Below are 23,531 nucleotides of genomic sequence, written 5' to 3'. Positions count from 1 at the left end.
TGCTGCTGGGGAGTCCAAATCCCCACTTCTCTCCTCGTGAGAGCTCTCTCTGCTGGTGCCAAGTGTCCAAGTGGGTATTCCTATAAAAGGATGGAGGTGGATGTGGCCAAAACTGTGAGCACTGAGGGCCTGAGCTGTCCGTCCCACATCACCCAGTGGTGTCTCAGAGTGGATTTTCCATTTGCTCCAGCAGCTGAAGAGCTGTCCGGTTTATCTCGGCTGTTTGAGGGGCCTGGAAAGGCCTGAGGTGGCCTTGGGGCAGCCGCGTATCGAAGGACGAGAAGAGGCTTCAGTTCTTCTTTCTGTTTTTATGTTTATTAATTGTTTATCTAAAAGATTTTCTTTCAGCCGAACAGAGCTCTGCTCAGCAGTCAGCCATGAGCACACTGTGCTGCCCTCCGGACCGCCACCTATCTTTATACCCATTGTTACGTGTACAATATTTATCATTTTTCCCCAATACCATTTATTCTCATTGCTGGGTGCACTCTCAGTAATAACCAATCCAAGAGTGCCACCATGGCCAAAGAAGATGGAGGAGAAGAGGAAGAAGAAGGAGGACAGGACACGCCCCAATTCCTCCATCTTACTCCTCTAAACCTCCCTGTACATAAATCCTAAACCCTGTGTCTCACCCTCTAATTAGCTAATCTTTTCGCCATTCACCCCGGTGAAACCCTCCTATCCTCATACAGGTGTCGTCTCCTGTGTAGGATCAAAGTCCAGCCACCAGACACTTCTGGCAACATCCCAGGACTCCCGAGCCCCCCAAGGTGGTCTCGGTGGCCCGGCACCTCAGGACTGAGATCCTGAGATCCGACAAAGAGCTGTGGCTGGTTCTCCATCAGGTGGCAGGGCTGCCTTGAGGCCCTTCCATGGCTCCCCCATGATGTGTTCCTGCTTCAGTTTCCATTATTTGTCCAGCTTTTTACCTGTGCCCAGGTGCCTCATGCTGCTGAAGAGCCAGGTGCAGGTGTTGTCCTCTCCTCATCCTTCTCTGCAGCCAGGAGAGAGGTTGGGTGTCACAGACATCTTTTATGGAAAATCCTTTCCTTAGGATTTTTCCTCCTGAGAAGCTGAAAAGCCTCAGGAATAAAATGCAAACATTGATTATCTGCTGCTGTGGAATGCAACAGGTGCATCTGGGATTGGTCTCATGGGGTTGTTTCTAATTAATGGCCAATCACAGTCAGCTGGCTCAGACTCTCTGAGCCACAAACCTTTGTTATCATTCTTTTTCTATTCTTAGCCAGCCTTCTGATGAAATCCTTTCTTCTATTCTTTTAGTATAGTTTTAATATAATAAATATCATAAAATAATAAATCAGCCTTCTGAAACATGGAGTCAAATCCTCATCTCTTCCCTGTGAACACCATCACAGTTGGGCATTATTCTCAGGCAGCATCCTGCAGCAGTGGTGAAATAAAATTGGAAAATTTCGTCCCAGATATCTGGCTTTTGGAGCACATTTTAAATTGATAACATTTGAGTCATTTTAGGGCAGTTGGGAGGTTACACCCAGGAAATCAGCACTTACAGAACACGCTCAGTCCTCTGTCCTTGCTGTAAAATGAAATTTGCACTTTGATTCCTTTTGCTCTTTGAGGCTTTGGACTGTGGAGGCTGGAAGTGCTGGATTTAGGCTCAAGAAGCATTTGGTCAATGCTCTCAGGCTCAGGATTCTCTGAATTCTCTGGATTTTTGGGGTTATCCTGGGCAGGTTCAGGAGCTTCACTCAATGATCCTGTGAATCCCTTCCAACTCAGGACATTCCATGATTTTTTCAGGAACAAAGATTTCAGGTTTCACTGTCTGTCTGTGGAGAATTTTTGTGTCAGAGCAGGATTTCAACCAGTCCCTGTTCTTTTTATGATTCAAGATAAGAATAGACTTATTTAATTCAGGTCACGTTCCTGCCTTTTATTTCATTTTCTTTTCACAAAACAGAGTCTCAACTTCCATCTCAACTCTCAAAATACACCATGAAAATGTGCATCACTGATCTAAAGAAGTGCACATGCAAATTCCCCTTCTGTCATTAATTAAGCACTCCTAAACATAATCTCATTCCAGGAAAATCCAAGCACAGCTTTTCACCTCTGCCTTAGGTAATACCTGGACATAAACACAATATCAACACTTCAACAGTGCATGGAGTAAGAGAGAAAAATTTATTTTTCTGCTCAAATAGAACCTTTAAAGTTTAATTTCATCAATTGGCTCAGACACCTCACTACACTCCAGCTATTAAATCTGAATATAAAACTCTTACAAAAGCCTTACTCTGCAACCTCCCCTATTTCTGTTATACACAGATGCACAGTCACAGAGAAAAGAGAATTTGTGCACATGGCCAGGTCAGACACAGAGAATTCAGTATTACACAGTGGCCACAAATCTCAGCTTTCAGAAAGCAAATGTCACCCACACCTCACAGAACAGAACCTTGAAAGAGGTTTTGGAAAAAAAATCCATTAAAAAAAATCCAAAAATGTACATCCAAATAAGGAATATTTTTGGTCAGCAGGGCACCAGGTAAGGCAGAGGAGCTGATAAAGCTGATATTCAGTGGAGCCTGCTGTGGTATCTCAGCACCTCCCTCCATCCCTGCCCCTACAAACACCTCAGCCCTCCAGAAGCACTGAAATGTTGGGATCTGATGCACAATATCCAGAGCAGAGCTCCCCCAGCATTCCTTGGCACTGCAGAGCCTGGGAAATTCACTGAAAAAGGGGAAAAATGTAAATACCTGAGCTGGAGATCACAGGAGCAGGACCATGTTACAGGAGACAACATCCCCTCCCAAACCCCTTAAAATGGAATTTAAACACCAAAATCATTTTGTCTGGATTATTAAATCAAGAAAACACTGCTGCTACCATTACCAGCAGCTAAGGACTGCTTCATTTTGCTGTCTAAAAGAGCAGGCAGCCAGTCAGGTTCCTTTACTTTTCATTTTGCATGCACTGGGGGACAACTTCACCTTCACAGGACAATGGCAGCAAACAGCACAGCATGAAAAGCAATTTTCTGAGTGCAGGATTCATCCCACAGACTGAAAGTCCCACCAAAAATCAGGATTCAGTAACTCCAAGTGTCTGAATTAAGCACCCAGCTGTTGTGGTGGGCCCAAGATCCTGAGGCAGTCCAAGGGAATCATCTTGCACAGACAAATGAGTGCTCTCAAGATGAAAACAAAAAGCCACAGAATAAAATTGCTCACAGGTGGCCAGCAGCAAGCTGGATATAAATGGGATTACAGGATTGTCAAATGTAATATCAACTGTTCTCTAGCAAATGGGCAAAGAAGGTCCTCTCCACTCTTCTGTGTGCTCAGGAAACTGCAGAAATCACATCCCTGAAAAAAAAAATACAGAAATTCTTTGTAATTTATTGAATAGCTTTAGATTTGTAACATAATGCAGCACTCAGCAAGCAATGGAAGATAAATCACTCTTTTAGCTCAGACACTGAGTGTTTCCAGTCACTCAACCACTGCTCAAAGAAATTATTTACTCTTGCAGAAAGCTGAACTCTGGATAGTAAGAAAATCATTTAGCTTCCATTTACTAACACAGTTCTGCCACGTGTTGCAGAAGACCATTCTGCAGCTAATTTTCTTAATTTTAGATATATTTCAGCTTCAGTCTTAAAACCCCAGTATTTAAAACAACTTATTTGAATGTTCTGTGTAAGCATTAAGCTTTATTAGAGGAATAAGAAACTACACAGCAAATTTCCCCCCAAATTTACCAACTTCTGCTGAGGAGAGTTTCATTCTTCCTTTCTCTTTCTCAAACTGTGCCATTCTTGATGCTCTGCAGGCTCATTTCCCTTAAACATCTTTGATCAAAAGCATCCAGATGTTTCCTTCTGCCTCTGCCAAGTGCCAGATTTCACTTTTTTTGTGAAGTCATAGAAGTTCTGAAACAAAGGAGGAGTTTTATGAGCATTATACAGTCAGTCTTCAAGGAATCTCAGAAGTCATTTGCTTCATCACATGGACTGGCTGCATTAAACCTCTCCTAAATTTAATTACATTCCTAAACAATGGAGTGAGCACAGCTTTTACAGCAAACACAGCTGGAGCCATAAAAAGGTGAATTAGTCACATCCTATCCTAAGGACCAAGGGGAATCTCCTGCCAGACACTATCTTTGATCAGTTTAGCCAAGTTTTAATGTGAGGCTTTAATTGCTGCCTCTCATTAGATACAGTGACTTGAAAGAAAAGCACTGGTGGAGAGAGAAGATCTTTAGAAACTACAAGTGCTGGTTAGAAATAAACACTTCTGACAGTCAAATTAAAATCAAAGTTAATGTGGAAGTGGGATAAAGTTTCCAGCTTTAGTCTTAGAGAAACAAGGTTATGGAAGCACCTCCCAAACACTGTATAAATGGCAAAAAGAAATTAAACAAAACAAAACAAAAAAAAAAAAACCAAAAAAACCCCAAAAAACACAAAAAAGAAAAACAAAAAAGCCCCCCCCCCAAAAAAAAAGACCACACAAAAACCCCAACAACACAAAACAAAAAAACAACTAAACAAATTTAAAATTTAAAAATCACGTGCTTCCTGCAAAATAAGGCCATTCCTGGAGAACTTCCTCCCCAAAGAAGAGAGAATTGGAATTCTCCAACTCAGCCATGACTTTGACTAAGGTTCCTTCCCACCCACTGTCACTCATTTATCAATATTCTGTTTCCTCAGTCACACAAAAATTTCTGCAAGCTCCCACAGCCAGTTTTAATTAGAATATTCTGAGTCATTTTGCATCAGCAGCAAATTGTCACCTATTTACTTCCTTTTCCAGGCCACCCTTGGAATTGCCTCCACATGAAAACCTGTCCTTCAGTTTCACTTCCTTTTAACAGAAAATTGAACAAGAGTTTCATAGAGAATTGAACAAGAGTTTGGATTAAAAATCAGGCTTTTTAGGCATTCACATTTTTAGTAAGTTGTCAATGTCTAAAAAACCTGATTTTTAATCCAAACTCTTGTTCAATTTCCCAAAAAGCTTTTTTATATATTTTTAAGAGGCTTTTCTGAAAAATCTTTACGTAATATGTAAATTGCATCATCCTCATACTTGTTAACTCCTAAAATCTTCCAGGTATTGTTTGTCATTATAAAAGCTGGAGAGAACTCCCCAATACCTGTTTGTCCATCCCTCTGAGCACCTGGATTTATTTTCTGCTGTACTGAGTCAGATTTGGATTCAGCTGCACGCTGGCACAAAGGCTGGGCTCAGAATTCCTCCCTGCACCCAGGCAGATCCGAGTGCTGTCCCACAGCAGCAGCCTGGTGATTTCATGATTTCACATTTTCATTCCCCTGCAAGCACTGGGTGAGGACCATCTGCTCTCTGTGCACTGCTCCTGCTCAATTTATTGATTTGTCTCCAAACTCGAGGGTGCTGAAGAGAACAAAGCTCTTATTCAAAGGTCAACCCAGTCCAACAAGCCCTACAGAAAACACATTTTGCAGGATCATTTACCTAGGAAAACTCAACTACAGATGTGATGCCTGCTTTTGTGGGGTTTTGCCATCATTCTGGCTGGGTTATGTGAAGGAACAGAAGGGAATCTGACCAAAGTCATAATACTAAAGCTGCTCTATAGCCCAAAATTGTGCTACAAATCATTTGCATTTATTAAGCAATTTACTTTTATACACATCCCAGCTGAAAACACATGAACACAGAGTTCAGCATCTATAAATACATCCCTGCTCTTGCAATAGGTAATCTTTCCATTTTAAATCCATTTCTCCTATAAAAAACACACAACAGTCCCTCAAGTTTCACAGTCACACACATTCTCTTTATCAGTACAATTAAACCTATCCTGGTTTTCTCTATTTTTCCTTTCCCAGTTATAAAAAAATATCCTGGAACTCAATTTATTAGAGTTTTGTCTACTGGAGGCTGCATTTCTAACAACCTAAAATAAGTAAATCCCCCTCATTGGATGGAAATGGACACACCTGAAGTTGGAATTGTGCAGAATAGTGTTTGGTGCATCCTGCAGGAGCTTTTAGCTCCTGGCTGCCCCACACACAAAAGTACTTGATTATTTGGGGTTCCTGAGCTGGATCCCAAGAATTTGGAAAAGAGCAGCCTCCTTGCCGAGGGCTGCCAGCCAGAGAGGGGCAAAAACCCTGGTGGAGGCAGGCCCTGCTGAGGGACAGAGCTCAGGGCACTGCTGAGCAGCAGGGAGTGCAGAAAGGGCTGTCTGGGGGAAAGGATACCTCAGTCCTGGAGGCCAGAAATTCCTGTAAAAAGTGCAAAATCCAGAAATCTCACCTGTAAAGCCCATCTCTGCAGTGTGATTGGGATTTTCTTCTCTTCTTCCATGTGTACATTACCAGCTGCAAGAGGAGGGAAAAGAACAGGTGAAGGTGATGCCTCAGGTTTGAGCTTTTCTATTTTTCACATTCTGTGCTGCTTCAGTGTGCAGGTCTGAGTTTCACATTTTGGGATGGTGAGCTGTGTGCACAGAGCAGGAGACAAAACAATTCCTGCTCCAGCTGGGCACCAAGGACAAATGACCCAAATCTCAGCCCAGGAGCACAAACCCCGTGGGCTGCAGAGAGAAAAACAAGCAGGGTGGGACTGCCTGGGCTAAAGCTGGGATGGGACAATGAACTGCAAGGTGCAAATGGAGCAGAACTGATCCCAGGGACAGAGCCCGGGAGCGCTCGTGCATTTTGGGGCCATTTTGGGTCATCTTGGGTGCAGCCCTGGCTGGGCTCTGGTGCTGCCCAAGGTGGATCCATGGAGGAGATGCTTTGGATAAATCCCTGCTTTATTCCGGGACTCTGCCCAGCCTCTGCTCCAGGGCAGCCTGCACAAGAAGCAAAGTTTGAGGAGCAAGGACAAAATGCCTCCTGTAGCAGAGGTTACAGCAAAAGCAGAAGGAATTGCAAATGCTGATTGGCTTTATCTTGCAATACCCTGCACCTTGGTCAGCCCTGCTGGAAGGAGAGGGAGCCAGGCTGGTCGGAGAACACAAAGAGAGCTCAGGAGAGTGTGGGAGGAATCTGGGCCAGGTCTCAGCGGTGTCCAACACCCACAACAATACTTTGCAGAGAAGAGTTTGGCAGCAGGAGTTTATTCAAACCCAGGTAAAACCATTTGGCTGTTTGCTGTCAAAGAGGATTCCTGAAAAAGCATTTCCAATCAAACCAACAGCTTCACTAAACAAAACAAACAAAGCCACCTACAACACTGCTCAGTTATCTTCACTTAATGTGAACCTCAGAATGGAGCAGCTGCCACATTCAGGTGACAATTTGGTTGACGTTTTGACACATCATTCACACTCAGAGCATTGTTCTTCTCTTGGAAGCAAACAGATTTGTGCTTTAAATATCCCACTTCATGCAGTGATACCTGCAGGCACAAAGCCTTGGGTGTCACTCATGAAAAGAAACATTTAGTTGAGTTGTAAATTATAAGACAATGGAATTTGAATCAAAATGAAGAGTCAAATATTGAGTGGATGCCACCAAAAGGAGACATTAAACTTTTTTTTTTTTTTTTAATTAAGAAGAAATAGGAATAGCACCAAGCAGGATAATTAGAATTTTCAGCATGTTTTCCCTCCAGCACTTGTTGAAGCCCTGGGAAGAGTCACTGGCAGTGAAATGGGCACCACCACCCAGCCCATGCTCTGATCCTGGGCTGCAGTGCTGCAGGACACTTGGAAACAAAACCTGTCAGAGGAGGACTCACTCATGTCCAATTTAGCCTCACCATAAGAAAATAAACGCTGCCAGGAGCAGGCATCCAGCTCCTGTATGCTATTTCTGTCCGGAAGAAAAATTCTGAGAATGTTCCTTTGTTACATTTAATTCAAGTTCATGCCTATATCCATATTTAATGTCTCATTTTGACTCAAATCCTCCTGTCCAACACTGAAATCTCCCTGTGCCTTTGAAAATCACTCCAAACTGACAGAGAGAACATTCTCACCTGAAGCTCATGCCAAGCCTCACAAAGCTTAGTTTCTTTCCTTTGCTTATTTCCATTCACACAGAGGCAATTTAGGAAATCAGAGATTTTTAGAGGTGTTTGAACTGAAGGCCTGTTTCCCTTTGAGGACAGAGTCACACAGCAACAGCACAGACAACAATGCTGGGAGTAGAACTGAGGCTCCCAAGAGAGGAAAAACAAACCTTCTGAGCCCTTTCAGCCTTTCCAAGACCATAATCCACAGAATCCAGACTGGTTTGGGCTGGAAGAGACATGAAGCTCCTCCTGGCCATGGCAAGGAGATTTCCCACAGCCCAGGCTGCTCCAGGCTGGCCCTGCTGCCTGTTCTGGAGGGAGTGCAAAGGAGATTCCACCAGGGATTCAGAGCTTTTCCAGTGGAACTCTTCCCCTTCTTCCCAATAGATTTTACCTGGAAAGAACACCTGGCCAGCTTCCTTTCCTGAGCTGTTAATAAACTTTCTGAGTCCTTTTAGCCGTTCCAAGACCATAATGCACAGAACCCCAGAATGGTTTGGGTTGGAAAGGACCTGAAGCTCCTCCTCTGCCACCCCTGCCATGGCAGGGACATTTCCCACAGCCCAGCTGGCCCTGCTGCCTGTTCTGGAGGGAGTGCAAAGGAGATTCCACCAGGGATTCAGAGCTTTTCCAGTGGTGCTCTTCCCCTCTTCCCAAAGGATTTTACCTGGAAAGCACACCTGGTCCCAGCCATCTTCCTTCCCTGAGCTGTTGTAAATCCCTTCCTGGGAGCTGTTAACAAACACCACTGCCCTCAGCTGCGTTCTGCCCTCCCAGCCTGCAGGATCAGCATCCCAACAGCAGCAGGAGGCTCTGCAGGGCTGTGACAGTGACGGCCCTGTGCCTTGGCAGAGCATTTAACACCCGTAATACCTCGGGGTGAGCCACAACTTTTGCTCTGTGTTTAAATTGATCAGCTTCTGAGGCTGCTTTGGCTTCTGAGAGCAGGTTTTTTTTGATGACATGCTGAGAGCACAGCTGTCTGGGCAAGTAATCTGCAACTAATAAAACTCTGCAGCTATTTCTTGTTCTGATATTTGACTAAATGGGAAAAAAAAAAGCTTTTGTTGAGCAGCAAGCATTCTATTTTGTTTAGAAAATTGTCATGAAAGCAGCCTCATCATTCTTCAGCTGCCTTATTAAATGTAGATACCATGCAAAGCAGTCCTGATAAACACCCTGCAGCCAGATCAAAAGTCCTGGAGTGAAAAATAACCCCCACTGCTGTAAATTGTCTGTCTGGTGTGATTTTCTAAGCATTCCCCACATGCTGGGCCATAAGCCTGCTCCTGGTGCTGCCTCCCAGTTCTCGCTTTGTGTTGTAGGAACGATGTAAACACCAGGGATGTTAATGGAGGAGTCAAACATCCCCATTTTTCCAGGTTCAGTAGAAAATGCTTGAGGGAAGAGGAAGGAAAATGGTTTTACTTGGAGATGATTGGGATATTCAAAGCATTGTACACAGAAGTTATATAAGCAAACTCATCAACTTTCACAGAATTACACTGCCAAATAAATTCAGGTAGAAAGATTAACATGAAAAATATTCTCTAGGAAGCTATTTTGACTTTCCAAACAGACATCATGAAGCATAAGAAATGTTATGTGGAGATGCTTTTCCAAGAAAGTTCAGCAAGTTTTAATTTGTACTGCAGGAGGGAATTGCAGATAACTATAAAACACTGTCTTTTGAAGTGCTGTACATTATAAATGTCTGGTAAATTATAAAAAGATACTTCATGTCCCCAGTGCAATACAGAAAAAAATAAAGGGTAACCATCACATTCCTGTATTGGTTTTTGATGAAGTGAACAACATTTGAAACTCCTCAGAACATTAAATCTTCTCTTTCACACAGTTTGTAAAACATCAGGATGATTTCCAGCAGACTTTAAAACCAAGTTATGATCTAATTCCAAAGATTTTCCATGAAAACTTGTTCTTGCCAATCAGACCTAAGAAATTCTTTGTAAAATTCAAGCTGGCTCAGCAACAATAATATTGATAAATCTGAAATATATTTATCATTATTGTCAGCTACTCTGTCTTAGCTTTGGCCTGGGCAATGGTGTCATGGTTGAGCCAGACTTAAACTTTCAGCCCATTCCCTGATCTAAGCAGTTCTTAATCAGACAGCAGAAAACAGCTGAAATCGCTTAAATACCACAATGAAAACAAGCAAAAATATTCCACAGAAAGCAGATTATTGGCTCTGCATTTCCCACAAACACAGCAAACTCTAATCTGTTTGATTTAGCAATGATTTAGGATGTTTTTTTTTTGATTTAGGATGTCTTCCATAATGGCTATGAAGCTTTCCAGCTTGAAAACTGAAAAATCTCATCAGCTTGCTTAATACTGACAGGGAAATTGAAGTTTGATGCTGCACTCCAACAAAATTGAAAATGTGGGTTTCTTTTTTTTTTTTTTTTCCCATTTCCATCTCAAACCTGCACAATGAACAAATCCAGGCCAGGCTGGACAGGGCTGGGAGCAGCCTGGGACAGTGCAAGGTGTCCCTGCCATGGCAGGGGTGCAAGGAAAAGGTTTTTAAGCTCCCTTCCAACCAAAACCACTCTGTGATTCCATGAAAATTCAAAGCAAGTCGTTTGGAAAGAGCCACGTGAAAACCAATTTTACATCCAGCTTGAGTCTTCCCACTTTTGCCTACATCACAAGAGGAAATATTAATTTCCAACCAATCTCTTATTAAACACTACATCTTCCTGCATGGGAGATATTTGTCTACCTACAACCAGCTCAAGATTTTATTTCCAAGCACTGCAAAGAAGCACAGGGAATTTAGTGCAAAATGTGAGAACTTTTGGCCTGACAGTGACAATGCTTCCTAGCAATGAAATTTTGCACTTATTTTAGTAGTTGTATCATCACTTTAAACAAGAAAAGATGGACAGGGGGTTGTAAAATTTAGGTAATTTAAAAAGGTTTTAAAGCAGAAGTCCAGCCAGCCAGCAGCTCACCCTGGGCTCAGAGTCTGTTCCCTGTACCAGAACATTTGTTTGAAGATTATTTCCTCAGCTCTCTCTTTCCCAGGCAGTTTATTAGCCTGAACCCTGTGTCCTCCACCTGAGGAAGTTTATAGCAGCTGAAAGATGTTGGAAATTATTTCCAGGAGCTTTTCTCTTAACAAACCACGCACAGGAAGTGCAGCCCCTGGGCACTCCGAGCCCCTCTCCCCAAATCCTGGCTGTTGCAGGGGCTGAGCACTGGATCCAGGACAGGGATGGGCAAAGACTCTGCCTTAAAAAGGACATTGTCCAAAATGGATCCCAAAGTCATTTCAGCTGAATGTCACTGAGAACAGGATGTGCCTTTTCACTGGCAAGCCTCCCACAGGCTTTATCAAGAGCTGATTGAGGCTGTCCCTGCATGCTCCAAGATTTCATCATCCCCATTTTAGCCATTTGCATGATCTCTGCTGAAGGGGAGGCTTTTTGCTTTTTAACAAGTAGGAAAAAGCAGGAAAAGGAGATCAGAATCCTGATCTCAGCTCCCATTTTGATCTCTCTCCAAAAAAATACACAATAAAAGCAACTCATGCTTTAAGTGGATACATGTCCTAAAAGTCACGTAAAAATACAAAAATAAACTCAAAAAAACCAAAAACAAACGAACAAACAAAACTACCAAAAAAACAAAAGAACCCTCCCAAAAAAAAACCCCAACCAAACAAACAAAAACAAAAAAAAAAAAAACACCCAAAAAAAAACCAAAAAAAACCAACCGACAAAAAAATCAGGAAGGAAAAAATGGAGAGGGATGTACAGGAAAGAAAAAGTTGTATCCATACCTGCAGCTCTTTCTGATCCACAAATTGTTATCATAACTCTGTTCTCTTACTCCTTTCTCACTTGATTCTGAGGCCAAACATTTTTGAAGGCTGGTTCAGCTCAACTACTACAAAATAATGTAGCAGAATGAAATTTTAACCTTCATTACCAAGTTGGCCAAGGGAGAAACAACCTGTGCAAGCCTAATAATTGGAATTAGGCCAGATGATGTGATTTAGGAATGTGATTCCTAATTGGAATTAGGCCAGATCTCTGCCTCAAAAAGTTGCTGGTTTTTGTCTGTGTTTTCTTTTTTTTTAAACCCTCTTTGTTCTGTTTGTAGCTGGTGTTCTTACTGTGACCATAAAAAGTGGTTTTACAGCACTAACAGCTAAATGCAAACAACAGCAGCTGTGTTTCAAGCAACATAGGATGTATCTATTTGATAATTTAATAGTAACTCTAATGTAATAGAAGTAGGAAAATTAAATATAGTAGAGGAGAAAGTATATTTGTATTTGGCAAGCTCCAGCAGCCAGACAGAAATAATGCAACAGAGCATGATTTTTCCAGGCTGTTTCAGAGCACTTTGAGAAAAAATGTTCACATTTTTCAAACTGAGCCACATTCAATTAACTTCTCTTCAGGTTTCCCTGTATAAATGATTCAAACTTACAATAAAAAATATAAAATAATTGTCATGGCTCTGGTGCAGAAGCAGCATTGGTAGAAATGGTTTGTGGGCACCACACCATGGGCCACTGTATTTTGGTAACTTTTCATTGCCCAATTTACAGCATTTTCAGGTTATAAACAGGATTTTGGTAGATCCAAGCATAATTCCCAACTCACATTGATCACCTGTCCATCTTTATGAAGATGTTTATTCAGAGTTCTGTGTCCACTGCCATTATTTCATGGCACAGAAACACTTCAGCAGGAAATTATGGAAGGCCTCTCCCAATGAAGAGTTCCTTCAAAAATCAGCACATCTGCAGTAAATTTAACACAGGGAGGAACCACAGCAAACAAAGGAAAACAAAATAAAATTGATGGAGTTTTATACTATTTCATCTTGCCAAGTAAATATCAGAAAAAAAGTGGAAGTAGCACAAGAAATGCTGCCCCAAAAAATAACCAACTAACAATTATGTTGGAATTTTTCAACACAAACATTGAGTCATTTTTGTTGCATTATGTTCAGAGAAATATGATGGACACACACTGGGCCAAATCCTGAAGGACTTGCTGAGGTGTTTTTGTTAGGTTTGGGGTTTATTTCCAGATTTTTAGTTTAATTAAAAGAGAATCTAATCCATACCTAGCAAGGTTTCACAGCTCATTCTGCTGAATATTTGTTCCTTAACCCCTCTGTTGTAGTTCCTTTGAAAATCAGCATGTGAAATCCCTCAGTTTTACTGAAATAAATCACAATTTTTCTTTGAGGGTTTTTACATCACTCAATATATGGAAAATCAGTTTTAGTTTTGGAGGTTTCCATTCCTTGGGCTTGTTAACTGATCTGTATTATTAACATAAAATAGATTATTATGTTTCCATCCCTCACCAAAAGCATAAGCATATTAAACAACCTAATTAATCCTAATTAACTAGAAAGTCACGGAACGGTTCTCTTGACCAAAATAATTTAGAAATGCCCTTGTGTTGATGGCTTGCAATTTGCAGGATTCATTTTTGAAATGAAAAAGACAGATGTATTTGTCTCTGATGCAAATGGTCTGGATAAATTAAAACTAATTGGGTTTATGTGTTCCTGATAATTAAATGAGATGCATGTAAGCTATATTATGATGGAGGAAAGAACAACTGTTAATTTTTATAAATGAGATGAAGCAAATGACAGCATCTTAAAGTCTATTAAAGGATAAAACCAAAGGGTAAAACAGAGCTCTGCTCTGGAGCAGAGACCTTCACAGGGTTTTCAGTGGAATTCATCCCTTGCTGGTTGGAAAGAAAAATCAACAAAAGGAAAATCTCAATTTTCACTGTCCAATCTTTGCCCATTTCTGTAATGAATGTGATGTTCTCTCTCAAACCCAAACTGATGGCCAAGTCATTTCCATGTTTCTGTTTTATACAATTATAATACCAAAAGTCAATGTACACAAAAGGACAAACTCACCTCCAAAGCTCCAAAAAATGAACTGGTCTTTCATTTTCCCCCTCCTTTTCTCTTTCTCTAAATGGACTGGAAAGATGATTTTTCTGTGCAAATTCCTCGACACTTGGGTATGGGTCAGGCATACCTACAACAGGCACAGGTAGAAATAAAAATAAAACATAAAAAGATATTAACATTATCATTTGTAAATTGTATTGATAACAAGGAATGTATTGATATCAAGGAATCATAGAATGGCTTAGGTTGGAAGCACCTCAAAGATCATGCAGATAATTACATTAAACCACATTCATAATAATAAACAGCTTTCAACTTTCCAACACTAAATTTATTCTGCTACCAACAAATGTATCACAGAACTGCAGCAATTCAGATTCTTTTTTTGGTCATGTGTTTAGGATATCAGTTCCACCACTATAACTTAAACAGAAGGGGGAAAACCAACACAAAACAGCTTCAAATGTTTTAAATCAGGAAAACAAAACTGAAATATATTAAAATCACCACTGCCTAAACAGAGAACACTAATACATTGAAGGAAGCTTATTGTTAGCCCAAATTTAGTGGCAGGTGTTATCAGCAGCTTTTTTTTTTTTCATCTTTTAAGCAAAAGCATTGGCAAGGCAAAACTTTGAAAATCAGATGCTGAAAGCACTCAGTGACTTTCTGGTTATCTCCAACAAGCTGAAATTTAAAGGATTACCCTGCCTGCTGAGGGCTGGAGGCACACACTGCAGCAGCAGCTGCTTCATCAGTTTTCCTGTTAAAAAAGGTTGGGAACAGCATGGAAGCAGTCAGGCTGTCTGTGCCAGTGGAATGAGTGTAATAGGAATATTTGGAAGAGTAACTGAAAAAGAAAGGTTACATTGATGAGAGAAAAGCACTGGCCTCCATCTCCAAAGTGGAACTCCTGCTTTGTGATTTTATTCTCCCAATTTCTGACAAAGAACTGCTGTAATAAAACATCAATATATGGTAAACTCTATAAAGAAAAGTGAGGTGGAAAATATGCCCTCACCTTAAAGACAAGAAATGAGGCAGGAAATCAAATCAATGGTCTGTTCAGCCTGATGCCTCTAGTTTGGATGAATTAGGGTGGCTGAAGTGCTTTTTCCTGTAAAAGGAATTGTTGCAAAGATTACAGTGTTGTGTGATATTAGTGCAGAGCTGCCGAGGGGGGCAGATAACACAGCAGAGCCCTGGGGCGTGGGGAGAATCCAAAGCAGAGTGGGTTTGACTGCCAGGAACCAAATCAGAGACTGGAATGCTTCCACCCATCCTTTAGTGAAGGGCACCTGCCACCTCTGAACACAGCAAAGCAGAATTTAAAGCTTCTCTTCCTAAAGCAAAGTTTGAGGATAACAATTTCCATGAATTCTAGAGCCCTGCCAGGCAGTTCACCCATAAACATTTAAGAATTATCAGACAAAAGCTTTAATTAATCCCACTTTCAAAATTTCCCAACACAAAAAGGCAAGTCTTTGTCACTGCTTTTGATACACCTTTATTATCAAAACTAGGGGAGAAAAGGAAAGTTTTCCTTAAAAACCACAGTGAAGGAAACCAAAGGAGGAGACAGTCAAGCACATGAAGGGAAAGAACTTTTTCAAGCTAAGCAAGCTGCTGTGTCTGAGAATCCTACAGATGTTAGCAAAAGATACCATTCAGGTAATTTCAAAGCCACTCAATTACTGGGTACAATTAAGTATCTCCTCAACAAGAGAGCAGAAAGTCCCCAAACCCTCTTTACACCAAAGCACCACATTGGCCAAATGACCCTTTACAGGAATTATATTAATTGCATTAAACCTTACACTTTCTGGGGAGGAGGAAGAAAAAAGCTTTTTATACAACACAAATACAGCAAGTTCAAAAGGACACTTGGGGCTGTTTGTTAAAATTCAAACCACCCAGGATGATTTTAGCTGCATTTCCTCTTTGTTCTTTTAATTATCAAAGGCCTGTAAAGCAGTAACTTACAGCACAGCTGGATTTGCCTGGACACAGATCCCTCTGAACTGGAATTCTGGAGCAGGGAAAGAAAGGAAATTCACTCCCAATTGATTCTGAGCAGAGATTTGCTGCTGCTCTGGGCTCCCTGCTGCAGTCAGGAAGAAAGGAGTGTGGCAGGAGAAGTTAAATGTGCAGTGGAAAGCTGTTAAATTCTATTCTGCAAGGTGCAAGTCCCTTCTAAAACATCTGACAAAGGGTCAGATGACTCCTCCTGTGCTTCTCACCACAAACCTGATCACACAGACACCCCAGTTTATCCCATTAATACCCCTGGTGTGCCCCCTTCCAGCCTGGCCACATCAAACCACATTTGGAGACAAAATTCCACCTGCAGACGAGAAAACTTACATTGAATTAAAGACAATAAATAAAACAATCCTAAAAATAGCAGCACAAGAGAAGTTCTTTTATTCTGTTATTTCTTCATAGTAGGAACTTTTAAAAAGCCAAATCAACATATTTTTAAGAAGTTATAATGGCAACTTTACAGAATATTCCTTAGTAAATGTCTTGAGCAGAACTTAAAACACCTCTTGATCTTCTTGGTTCTGAACCATCCAAAGGTGGATTCAGAGCTGACTTTTCCATGTTCACTGCAATGCCAGAACCTGCTGCTTGTCCTCCAGAATTGCTTCCTCAGCATCCATTTGGCTTTCCTCCCAGTCCCTTAAAAGAAACACACCCCAGTGATTTCCACGGCCTCCAATTCCCCAAATTCTCGGCTTTAAGCCTTGCTGACACATGTTCACATGTGTTGAATTAACAGGCACATAAAAAAGCTTTTACTGGAGATGTTTGGCAGTACAAGCTTCTCTAATTCAGCTTTTCCCTCAGTTTTTGTCCCAAATCTCCAAGCACACAGCACGGAGTTCCCTTCAGTGCTGCTCTGACTGGATAAGAGTAGGAGATCCCAGTAAGAAAACAGATAAAGAACTTCAGGAACTTCCTTTTTTCCAACATCTCCTCAGTGTCCAAGGCAAAATAACAAATCCATGGCAAGTCATAAGCCAAAAACTGAGATGATTTTAAGAGATTCACCTGTAGTAAGTACATCTCAATGCTAATGCACTGAAAAACCCACAATCCCCAAATTTATCATTTGGAGTCCAAACAACAAAATAGATCCCTCAGTTGTGACTCTGAGCTGCCTGAGAAGGGGTTAGCACACCAAGACACCACACAGGTCATGCTGACTTTAATTTTCATTGCCTGCTAATTACAAGCAAGCTGGGGCTGGTTTTATTTCAGTTCTGACCTGGTTGGCATCTTGAATAATCTAAAATATCATCAAACACAGCCAGCAAGTTGAACTTACCCAAAAAGATCAAATGTGTTGTGGTCTTCCAGCTCCAGGGTGTTATGGAAATCTGCATTTCCAGAGATCTCCATGGCTCTGCTGGAGGAGGTTTCATCTTCACAAGCTAAGCTGGAATGGTTTTCATGGCCTGAAATGTCTTAGGAGCAAATATGAACAAAAAGATGCAGTATTTCCACTATCAGCTTGAAAAAAATTCAAAATATTGGCAAAAACTTGCCATCAAAAGTCTCAAACCAACTCTAGCTAATGAAAAGTACCATTACAAATTAAGATTGTACTTTCCAATATATTTGGAACTTTTTTATTAACACCTATAAATTCACCACCTCCTACTTCAGAAGTATCTTTCAGAAAGAAAATCATGATTTAAGTATTCTGCACAATGCCACAAATTTTGTGTGAGGGGAGACACTGAATTACTGCAGAAAGCTCTGAAGTTTGGTTCTTTTTTTTTTTTTAATTTAAACCAACATGAATAAAATATAGACCCTTTCCAATATTTTCCTGGGATTCAAAATTGACAGCTTCGATTTCTGCACACAGCATTATTTAAATTAAAATGTCAACCTGGTTGCTCATGATGTGAGAAATAATGCAGAGCTACATTTCCTGGGATGGAGACAGTTGAAATTGAGAAAGGTAACACAAAAGTGCAGATGCAGTTATTACTTGTGTCCCTGTTTCTTAGAGTTCATATAATCAGACTTGCTTCTGTAGCAGAAGAAATCCTTTATTAGATCACTCCCAAATTGTACCAGAGACTACCAACACACACAAACACAGAAACTTCTTCTGGAGGGTTTATTCTCTAAATATTCAAGATAAGAGGGGGGTAAAAGGGCAGCAGCAGAAGCAGAAAGTAAGCTAAATAAAAAGAATTCTTGGTGAGAGCTGAAAAAAAGGTAATTAACTCCAAAGCCTATTAAAAAAATCCCACTGAAATACAAATACACACATCAAGATACAGAAATGACCAAGTCAAAATTTAATTTTCTAATTTTAATTGTGGAAAATTAAAATTTTGTGGAAAATTTGAATTTTCTACAATTAAAATTACCCTAATTAGGAGCTCAGAGCTGTGGCTGTCCCTACCTGACCATGGCATCCACGCTGCCATCAGATGAGAAAGTTGATTTTGAGCCTGGAAAGCATTTGCAGCTCTGCTCAGCTGACTTTCCAACACACCTTGAACCACAGAGTCATCAGCATGTTCACTCAGGCTCCTCTCAGAAACCCACTGCTCCTCTCCTGAAATCCAGCATTATCAGAGGAAATGATTTGCAGGTTTTGTGTTAATATGCATTTAATCTTTCTATTTTTGCTGCATTTAATGTGTGAATTAAAGAAGCCAGGCAACAAAGTTTTTACAGGTATGCAACAGACTAAAAGCCTGATTTCAAGTGATATATTTAATCAGATTAATGATGTTCAACTGTCATTTCATATACACCATGAAAAGCAAGAGTACCCTCATGGAACTCTATTATCAGGGGATATTTATATAAATAATTACATTTATATTATATTATATATATAGATTATACATAATACCTAATATAATATATATAATCATACACAGTTTAATCTTCATTATAAAGATTGAATTTATGGCACTAGATTGCCTCAAAATAGGGAGTTGATTTTATCCCTGGCCAGTGGTATGACTGTCACCCTGAAGTGACTCCTAAAGCAAGCTGGATGGAAGGGAACTGTAAACAGATGATAACTAAGTATATTTTTGAGGATTTATTCACACAAGAGTACCTGGAAAAGGGATTGTCCTGTCCCTAGGGCTGGAGGCAGCAGACAGGGAAGAAGGTGCCTCCAGCTTTTCTTGTTTAGGGTTTGCACCTACAACAAAGAAACCTTCAAGTCCCTGATATGATGTAGAACCACATTTCTGTCTTTTGGCTACATCCTGTAACTTGGATAAAAAAGAGAGATTACAAACAGGAAACAGCAAACTTTATAATTGCCCCTGCAAGTTCAGATTAATGAAATGCTCTTTTCACAGAGCACAGGCTGGTTTGGACAGTCAGCTGTAATAGATATTCATGAGGATGATGTTTTTGCTCAAGATGTGCTTTAAAAATCCTAAAAACTTCCCATGTTGTGAGAGCTTGAGTCTGTTCTTTCACTAGGGACATAAAAAGCAGATTTTCTTTGTGCTCACTTTTGGGTACATTAAGGAAGGTGAGCACTGTTTACCAATGACTCCAAATCAATGTCCCAACCTTTTCTAACATTTTTTGCTTTTAATTTTATTCTCAGCAAATAAAGATATTTGAATAATTTGTTGGATAAGACAAGGCAGGTGTCTTATCATTTTTAGTCATTCAGACAAGAGGTGAAGGACTGTTAATACAAATATGGGAAGAGCTGCTCCTACAACACCTTTTTTTTTTATGTCTGAGACAAGTTTTGGAACATTAACAGAAAACTGGCACCACAAAGTGGAGCCTTTCATATCAAATACAGCACAGTGACAATCCCCTAAACCTAAAGGGGATAAAGCAAACACCCCTGATTTATTTAGCAATTAAGGACACCATCACTCACTGCTGAAGATTTTGCAGTGCCAGGCAGGACCAAGCTCTGAGTGTTGCAGACCCTGCCCTGCTGCAGCTCTGTCTCCAGATCTCTGCTGCTCCTCAGCTCAGCCCCAGGGAGATCTCTGCTCCCTCCTCCAGTGGGGTCACAGATCTCCTCAGGAGATTTCCTCTCTCCACAGCAGCTCAGGGATCCTCTCCCAGCCTTTGGTTCCATGCTCTCCTCCCACACTGCATTTATTTCAACATCACCGCAGACATTCGGTTTTTCTATAGGAGTACAACAAAATCATGAAAATAGGAATACTTCTAATGAATATTAATTATAAGCTGCAAGTCAACTATCTTTTCTTCATGAATTTATAAAATACAAAATCTCCACTAAAGCTAAAGAAAGGCAATTGTGGAAATTTAATAAAATTTCCTTAAAAGCATTATAAGGTTTGAAATCCATCTTATCAGGCTGTGAATGATTCTGTCAGTTGGTCTTCTTTGTTATATGTTTATCACAGTCCATCAAACTGCAATCAAATCAAATTGTGATAACCCAGAGAATGGGACATAATTTAATGACCTTTAATTATTTTTCAGCCCACCAAAGCTGACTACCCCAACCTATATGAGAACAATAAACTGAACACATTTATGGATTTTCAACAAAGAACTTAACAACTTCTCACATTTACCTTGAGGAGTTTCTTTAGGAGAAACAGGATCTCTGTTGAGAGGAAAAAGTAAAAATTATTAAGTTTCAGCTGAGGAAGTTAAATGGAAAGAAGACTTTAAGACTTTCCCATTTTATCCATTTTTCCTTTAAGGGGTTGGTTCTGTCTTCTAGTCTGCAAATGCTGAGCTTTGATAGAGGAGGGGAAAAAATGAGAAGGATACAAAAAGTAAACCAGGTCACAGTTAATCCAATAAATGTTGGGAGATCAGAAGAATTGCAGATGTAGCAGTTATTGCTTTTGTCTGGAATTACAAGGTAGGTTAAGTAAGAGTATCTTCAATGTGCAGAGCACTGATCCATGGTGAAATCTGTATGTGAGTTCCTGCTCCTCTTTTATCAAAGAGGATTTCACTAAAATTCAGGACAGGAAAGTGCAAAGAAATGCATCTTACCCATCTGGGTTAGGATTTCCAAGTGATGCCTCTCCAGTTACAGGCAATTAATATTCCTTAATGGCTTTGAAACACTGTACACAAAATAACTCAAATCTAACTGCCTGCAGAGAAAAGCCCCTATTTCTTAGCACTTAATCCCATCTTAATTTGGGATTATTTCCTTTTCTCTCCCACAATCTCTGCATTCCTGATACCTTCCACCCTCCAGTGGGTCAGTTTTTCCTTGCTTATTCATCCCCTCATCTCCAGTTTCCTCTACTGAAGAGTGTGAAGATTCTTCCAAGTCCTCGCTCTGAGACTGAATAAAGAACAAAAATAAAAAATTAAATAAATTTAAAAATAAAGAAAAAAATTTAAGAGTGCTGAAAAGCTGTCAGACTTTATTTATGTATAAATCCCATACAGTGCAGGCCCCTGAACACAACAGAAAAAAAGTACAGGGAACTTTTGGAACTTTCAGTTTTCCACATTTGTATGGAAAACAAACAATGCTCCAGTATTCTTCCTTATTGGAAGTTATTTAACTGTTGCTACTTTAAACATTTAACAGATGACAACTTGAACAAATCAGGTCATTGTTGAGACTCATCAAGTCCTTTATCAGAACTCACATCATCAAGGAACTCAATTTTCACAGAGGACTCTGCACTTTCAGAAACAGTGTTGGATTCTTCAGCTCTATAAATAGATGCCCAGTATTTCTTCACCTCTTCATCTATGAAATACAAATAATTTCATGCATTTCAGTTTTTCCTGCTCAAAACTAAAACATTTTTATTAATTATGAAAAACCCCAAATATCTCTTTTCATTATTGCTGCTTTTAGAAAACTGGTTAAGAGTAGGAATATTCAGCATTGACAGAAAAAAAAAATATCAAGAAAAAGGTATTTTAGATTGAGTAAACAAATCTGTTACACCTGTTAACTCCTCAATGCCATCATCATCATCATCTCCTTGTCCCCCTCCTTCAGCCCCATCCTGTTGAACACTCTGGGCTTGCACAGGCCTTGAATCTTTCGTGCAACTTGCAAAAAATTGATCAACAGGAGTTCTGAAACAGGAAAAAAAAAATCAATCTTAAAAAGTCATACTTTTAAAAATATATTACCAAAAAAAAGGAAAAAACCCTATGAGCCAATTTACTGCAGCAGCATTAACTAACTCCTCCTAACTTCATTGAGGTGACTTTACTTCTCAAGAACTCATAAAACAGCTCTGTAATGTCCACAAAAGAATCCTGAAAATTCCTTTTCTCTGTAGCAAATGCCCCAAAATCAAGTAGCTAAATATCGTTATCAGTCTTCAAATTCTACAATAAGCTGAGAGCAAAGAAAATCCCTCTAAATACTCCCTTTGCAGGAATTCTGAACTATCAAGTCATCAAGTCTGGTTATAATCATTATTTTATTAAAACAAATTCTACAGTAAACAGAGCAAAGCGAATCCTTCTAAATACTCCCTTTACAAGAATTCTGAAATATCAAGTGATCAAATCTGCTTATAATCATTATTTTATTAAAATAAATCTCCCTGTATACACTCCCCTTGACTCTTGATAATATATCTAATATTTTAAAAATTTCATCTGGATTTTCATTAATTAGGTATTTCTGAATTCTCTCATTAAGAGCAGCAAATGCAGCAACACCTTCTGTATTTCTTCAGCAGGAGTTTCTCCATGTAGCTCAGGCCATCCTTCTGGAATTCCACATGGATGGGCTCCTTCAGAGCACTAACATTGGTCTGCACCTCACAATTCTCCACAGCTTCTGCCAGAGTTATTAAAAAGAAAAATACAGCTGTTTAGCATTATAAATGTGCTCTTTACCTACATTATTTTTTAATGAAAATCATATTAAGTCTGTGCTTAGTTCAGTCTTTGCATAACTCCAAAATTTAAATGGCCAGCAATATTATATTTACAGAACACAGGCAGTAGTGGGGCAGCTATAAAAACTCATTTATTACAGGTTTCACACTGGAGCCATAGAAAGAGTGGGGGGATGGAAATCCATGACACCACAGATCAAAATCCCACAGAAAAGAAGAAAAAACTGAAAAAAAAAATCAGTTTAATATCATTCTGTACAAAAAGCCAGAGAGAAACACCACCATCCATGGACTGGAGGAACAAGACACAGATTGGATTTGCACAAATCCAATCAGACCAGAGGAATTTTCCATATTTTTCCATGCATACTTCAGCTGATTGCAGCTTTTCATTGGGACAAAGAAATATTAAGAGCCTGTGGAAGGCAAGCAGAAAATGTACTTGGATAGAGCACACAAAATCCTGAGCCCTGCACATTCCTTGCCTCAGTTTAGAGCTGGTTTTATGTTTGAGCATTGCAGCTCATGCTGAAGGGCCATGTGAGGTACAAAGCCATGGGAGGGTTCAGGGACATGGGCTGGACGTCCTGGCATTACAAAAACTGAGCTAAACATTCTGAATATCATTTTAAAACCCTTCAGAGATGATTATTGTTAATAAAGGTACACTGAGAAAGAATAAAATGGGTTTTCTTAGCTTTGTAACATCTCCTTTCATTAATTTAAAATCTAACTCCCCCAAATGGCTCCC

At 40.0% G+C, this 23,531-nt stretch overlaps 1 protein-coding gene across 11 annotated transcripts in view; it reads right to left on the bottom strand.

Moving 5' to 3' along the window:
• Positions 1 to 1,553: 1,553 nt before the first annotated feature.
• The window catches only part of ZBBX (zinc finger B-box domain containing), a 33,547-nt gene continuing 11,569 nt past the window's right edge, over positions 1,554 to 23,531 (bottom strand). For 7 of the 11 annotated variants that reach the window (XM_074547483.1, XM_074547488.1, XM_074547486.1 and 4 more), the window contains 14 exons: positions 22,599 to 22,719; positions 21,868 to 22,001; positions 21,560 to 21,663; positions 21,143 to 21,246; positions 20,513 to 20,544; positions 19,837 to 20,096; positions 19,042 to 19,201; positions 18,370 to 18,525; positions 17,275 to 17,413; positions 14,965 to 16,625; positions 13,947 to 14,070; positions 6,306 to 6,370; positions 3,755 to 3,925; positions 1,555 to 3,359 (listed from right to left, as the gene is read on the bottom strand). In XM_074547483.1, coding sequence (XP_074403584.1) covers positions 16,550 to 16,625; positions 17,275 to 17,413; positions 18,370 to 18,525; positions 19,042 to 19,201; positions 19,837 to 20,096; positions 20,513 to 20,544; positions 21,143 to 21,246; positions 21,560 to 21,663; positions 21,868 to 22,001; positions 22,599 to 22,719 — 1,286 coding nt within the window. In that variant the 3' untranslated portion in view covers positions 1,555 to 3,359; positions 3,755 to 3,925; positions 6,306 to 6,370; positions 13,947 to 14,070; positions 14,965 to 16,549. Of the gene's footprint in view, positions 3,360 to 3,754; positions 3,926 to 5,157; positions 5,418 to 6,305; positions 6,371 to 7,571; positions 8,324 to 13,946; positions 14,071 to 14,964; positions 16,626 to 17,274; positions 17,414 to 18,369; positions 18,526 to 19,041; positions 19,202 to 19,836; positions 20,097 to 20,512; positions 20,545 to 21,142; positions 21,247 to 21,559; positions 21,664 to 21,867; positions 22,002 to 22,598; positions 22,720 to 23,531 lie in introns of those variants that run through there. The other 4 variants (XM_074547484.1, XM_074547492.1, XM_074547493.1 and 1 more) reach the window with 4 other exon arrangements.

This window comes from Zonotrichia albicollis, chromosome 9 (genome assembly GCF_047830755.1).
Source record: "Zonotrichia albicollis isolate bZonAlb1 chromosome 9, bZonAlb1.hap1, whole genome shotgun sequence".
In the NCBI taxonomy this organism is placed as follows: Eukaryota; Metazoa; Chordata; class Aves; order Passeriformes; family Passerellidae; genus Zonotrichia; species Zonotrichia albicollis.
The sequence above is the reverse complement of the archived record's forward strand: the minus strand, read 5'-3'. Positions and strand labels throughout refer to the sequence as shown.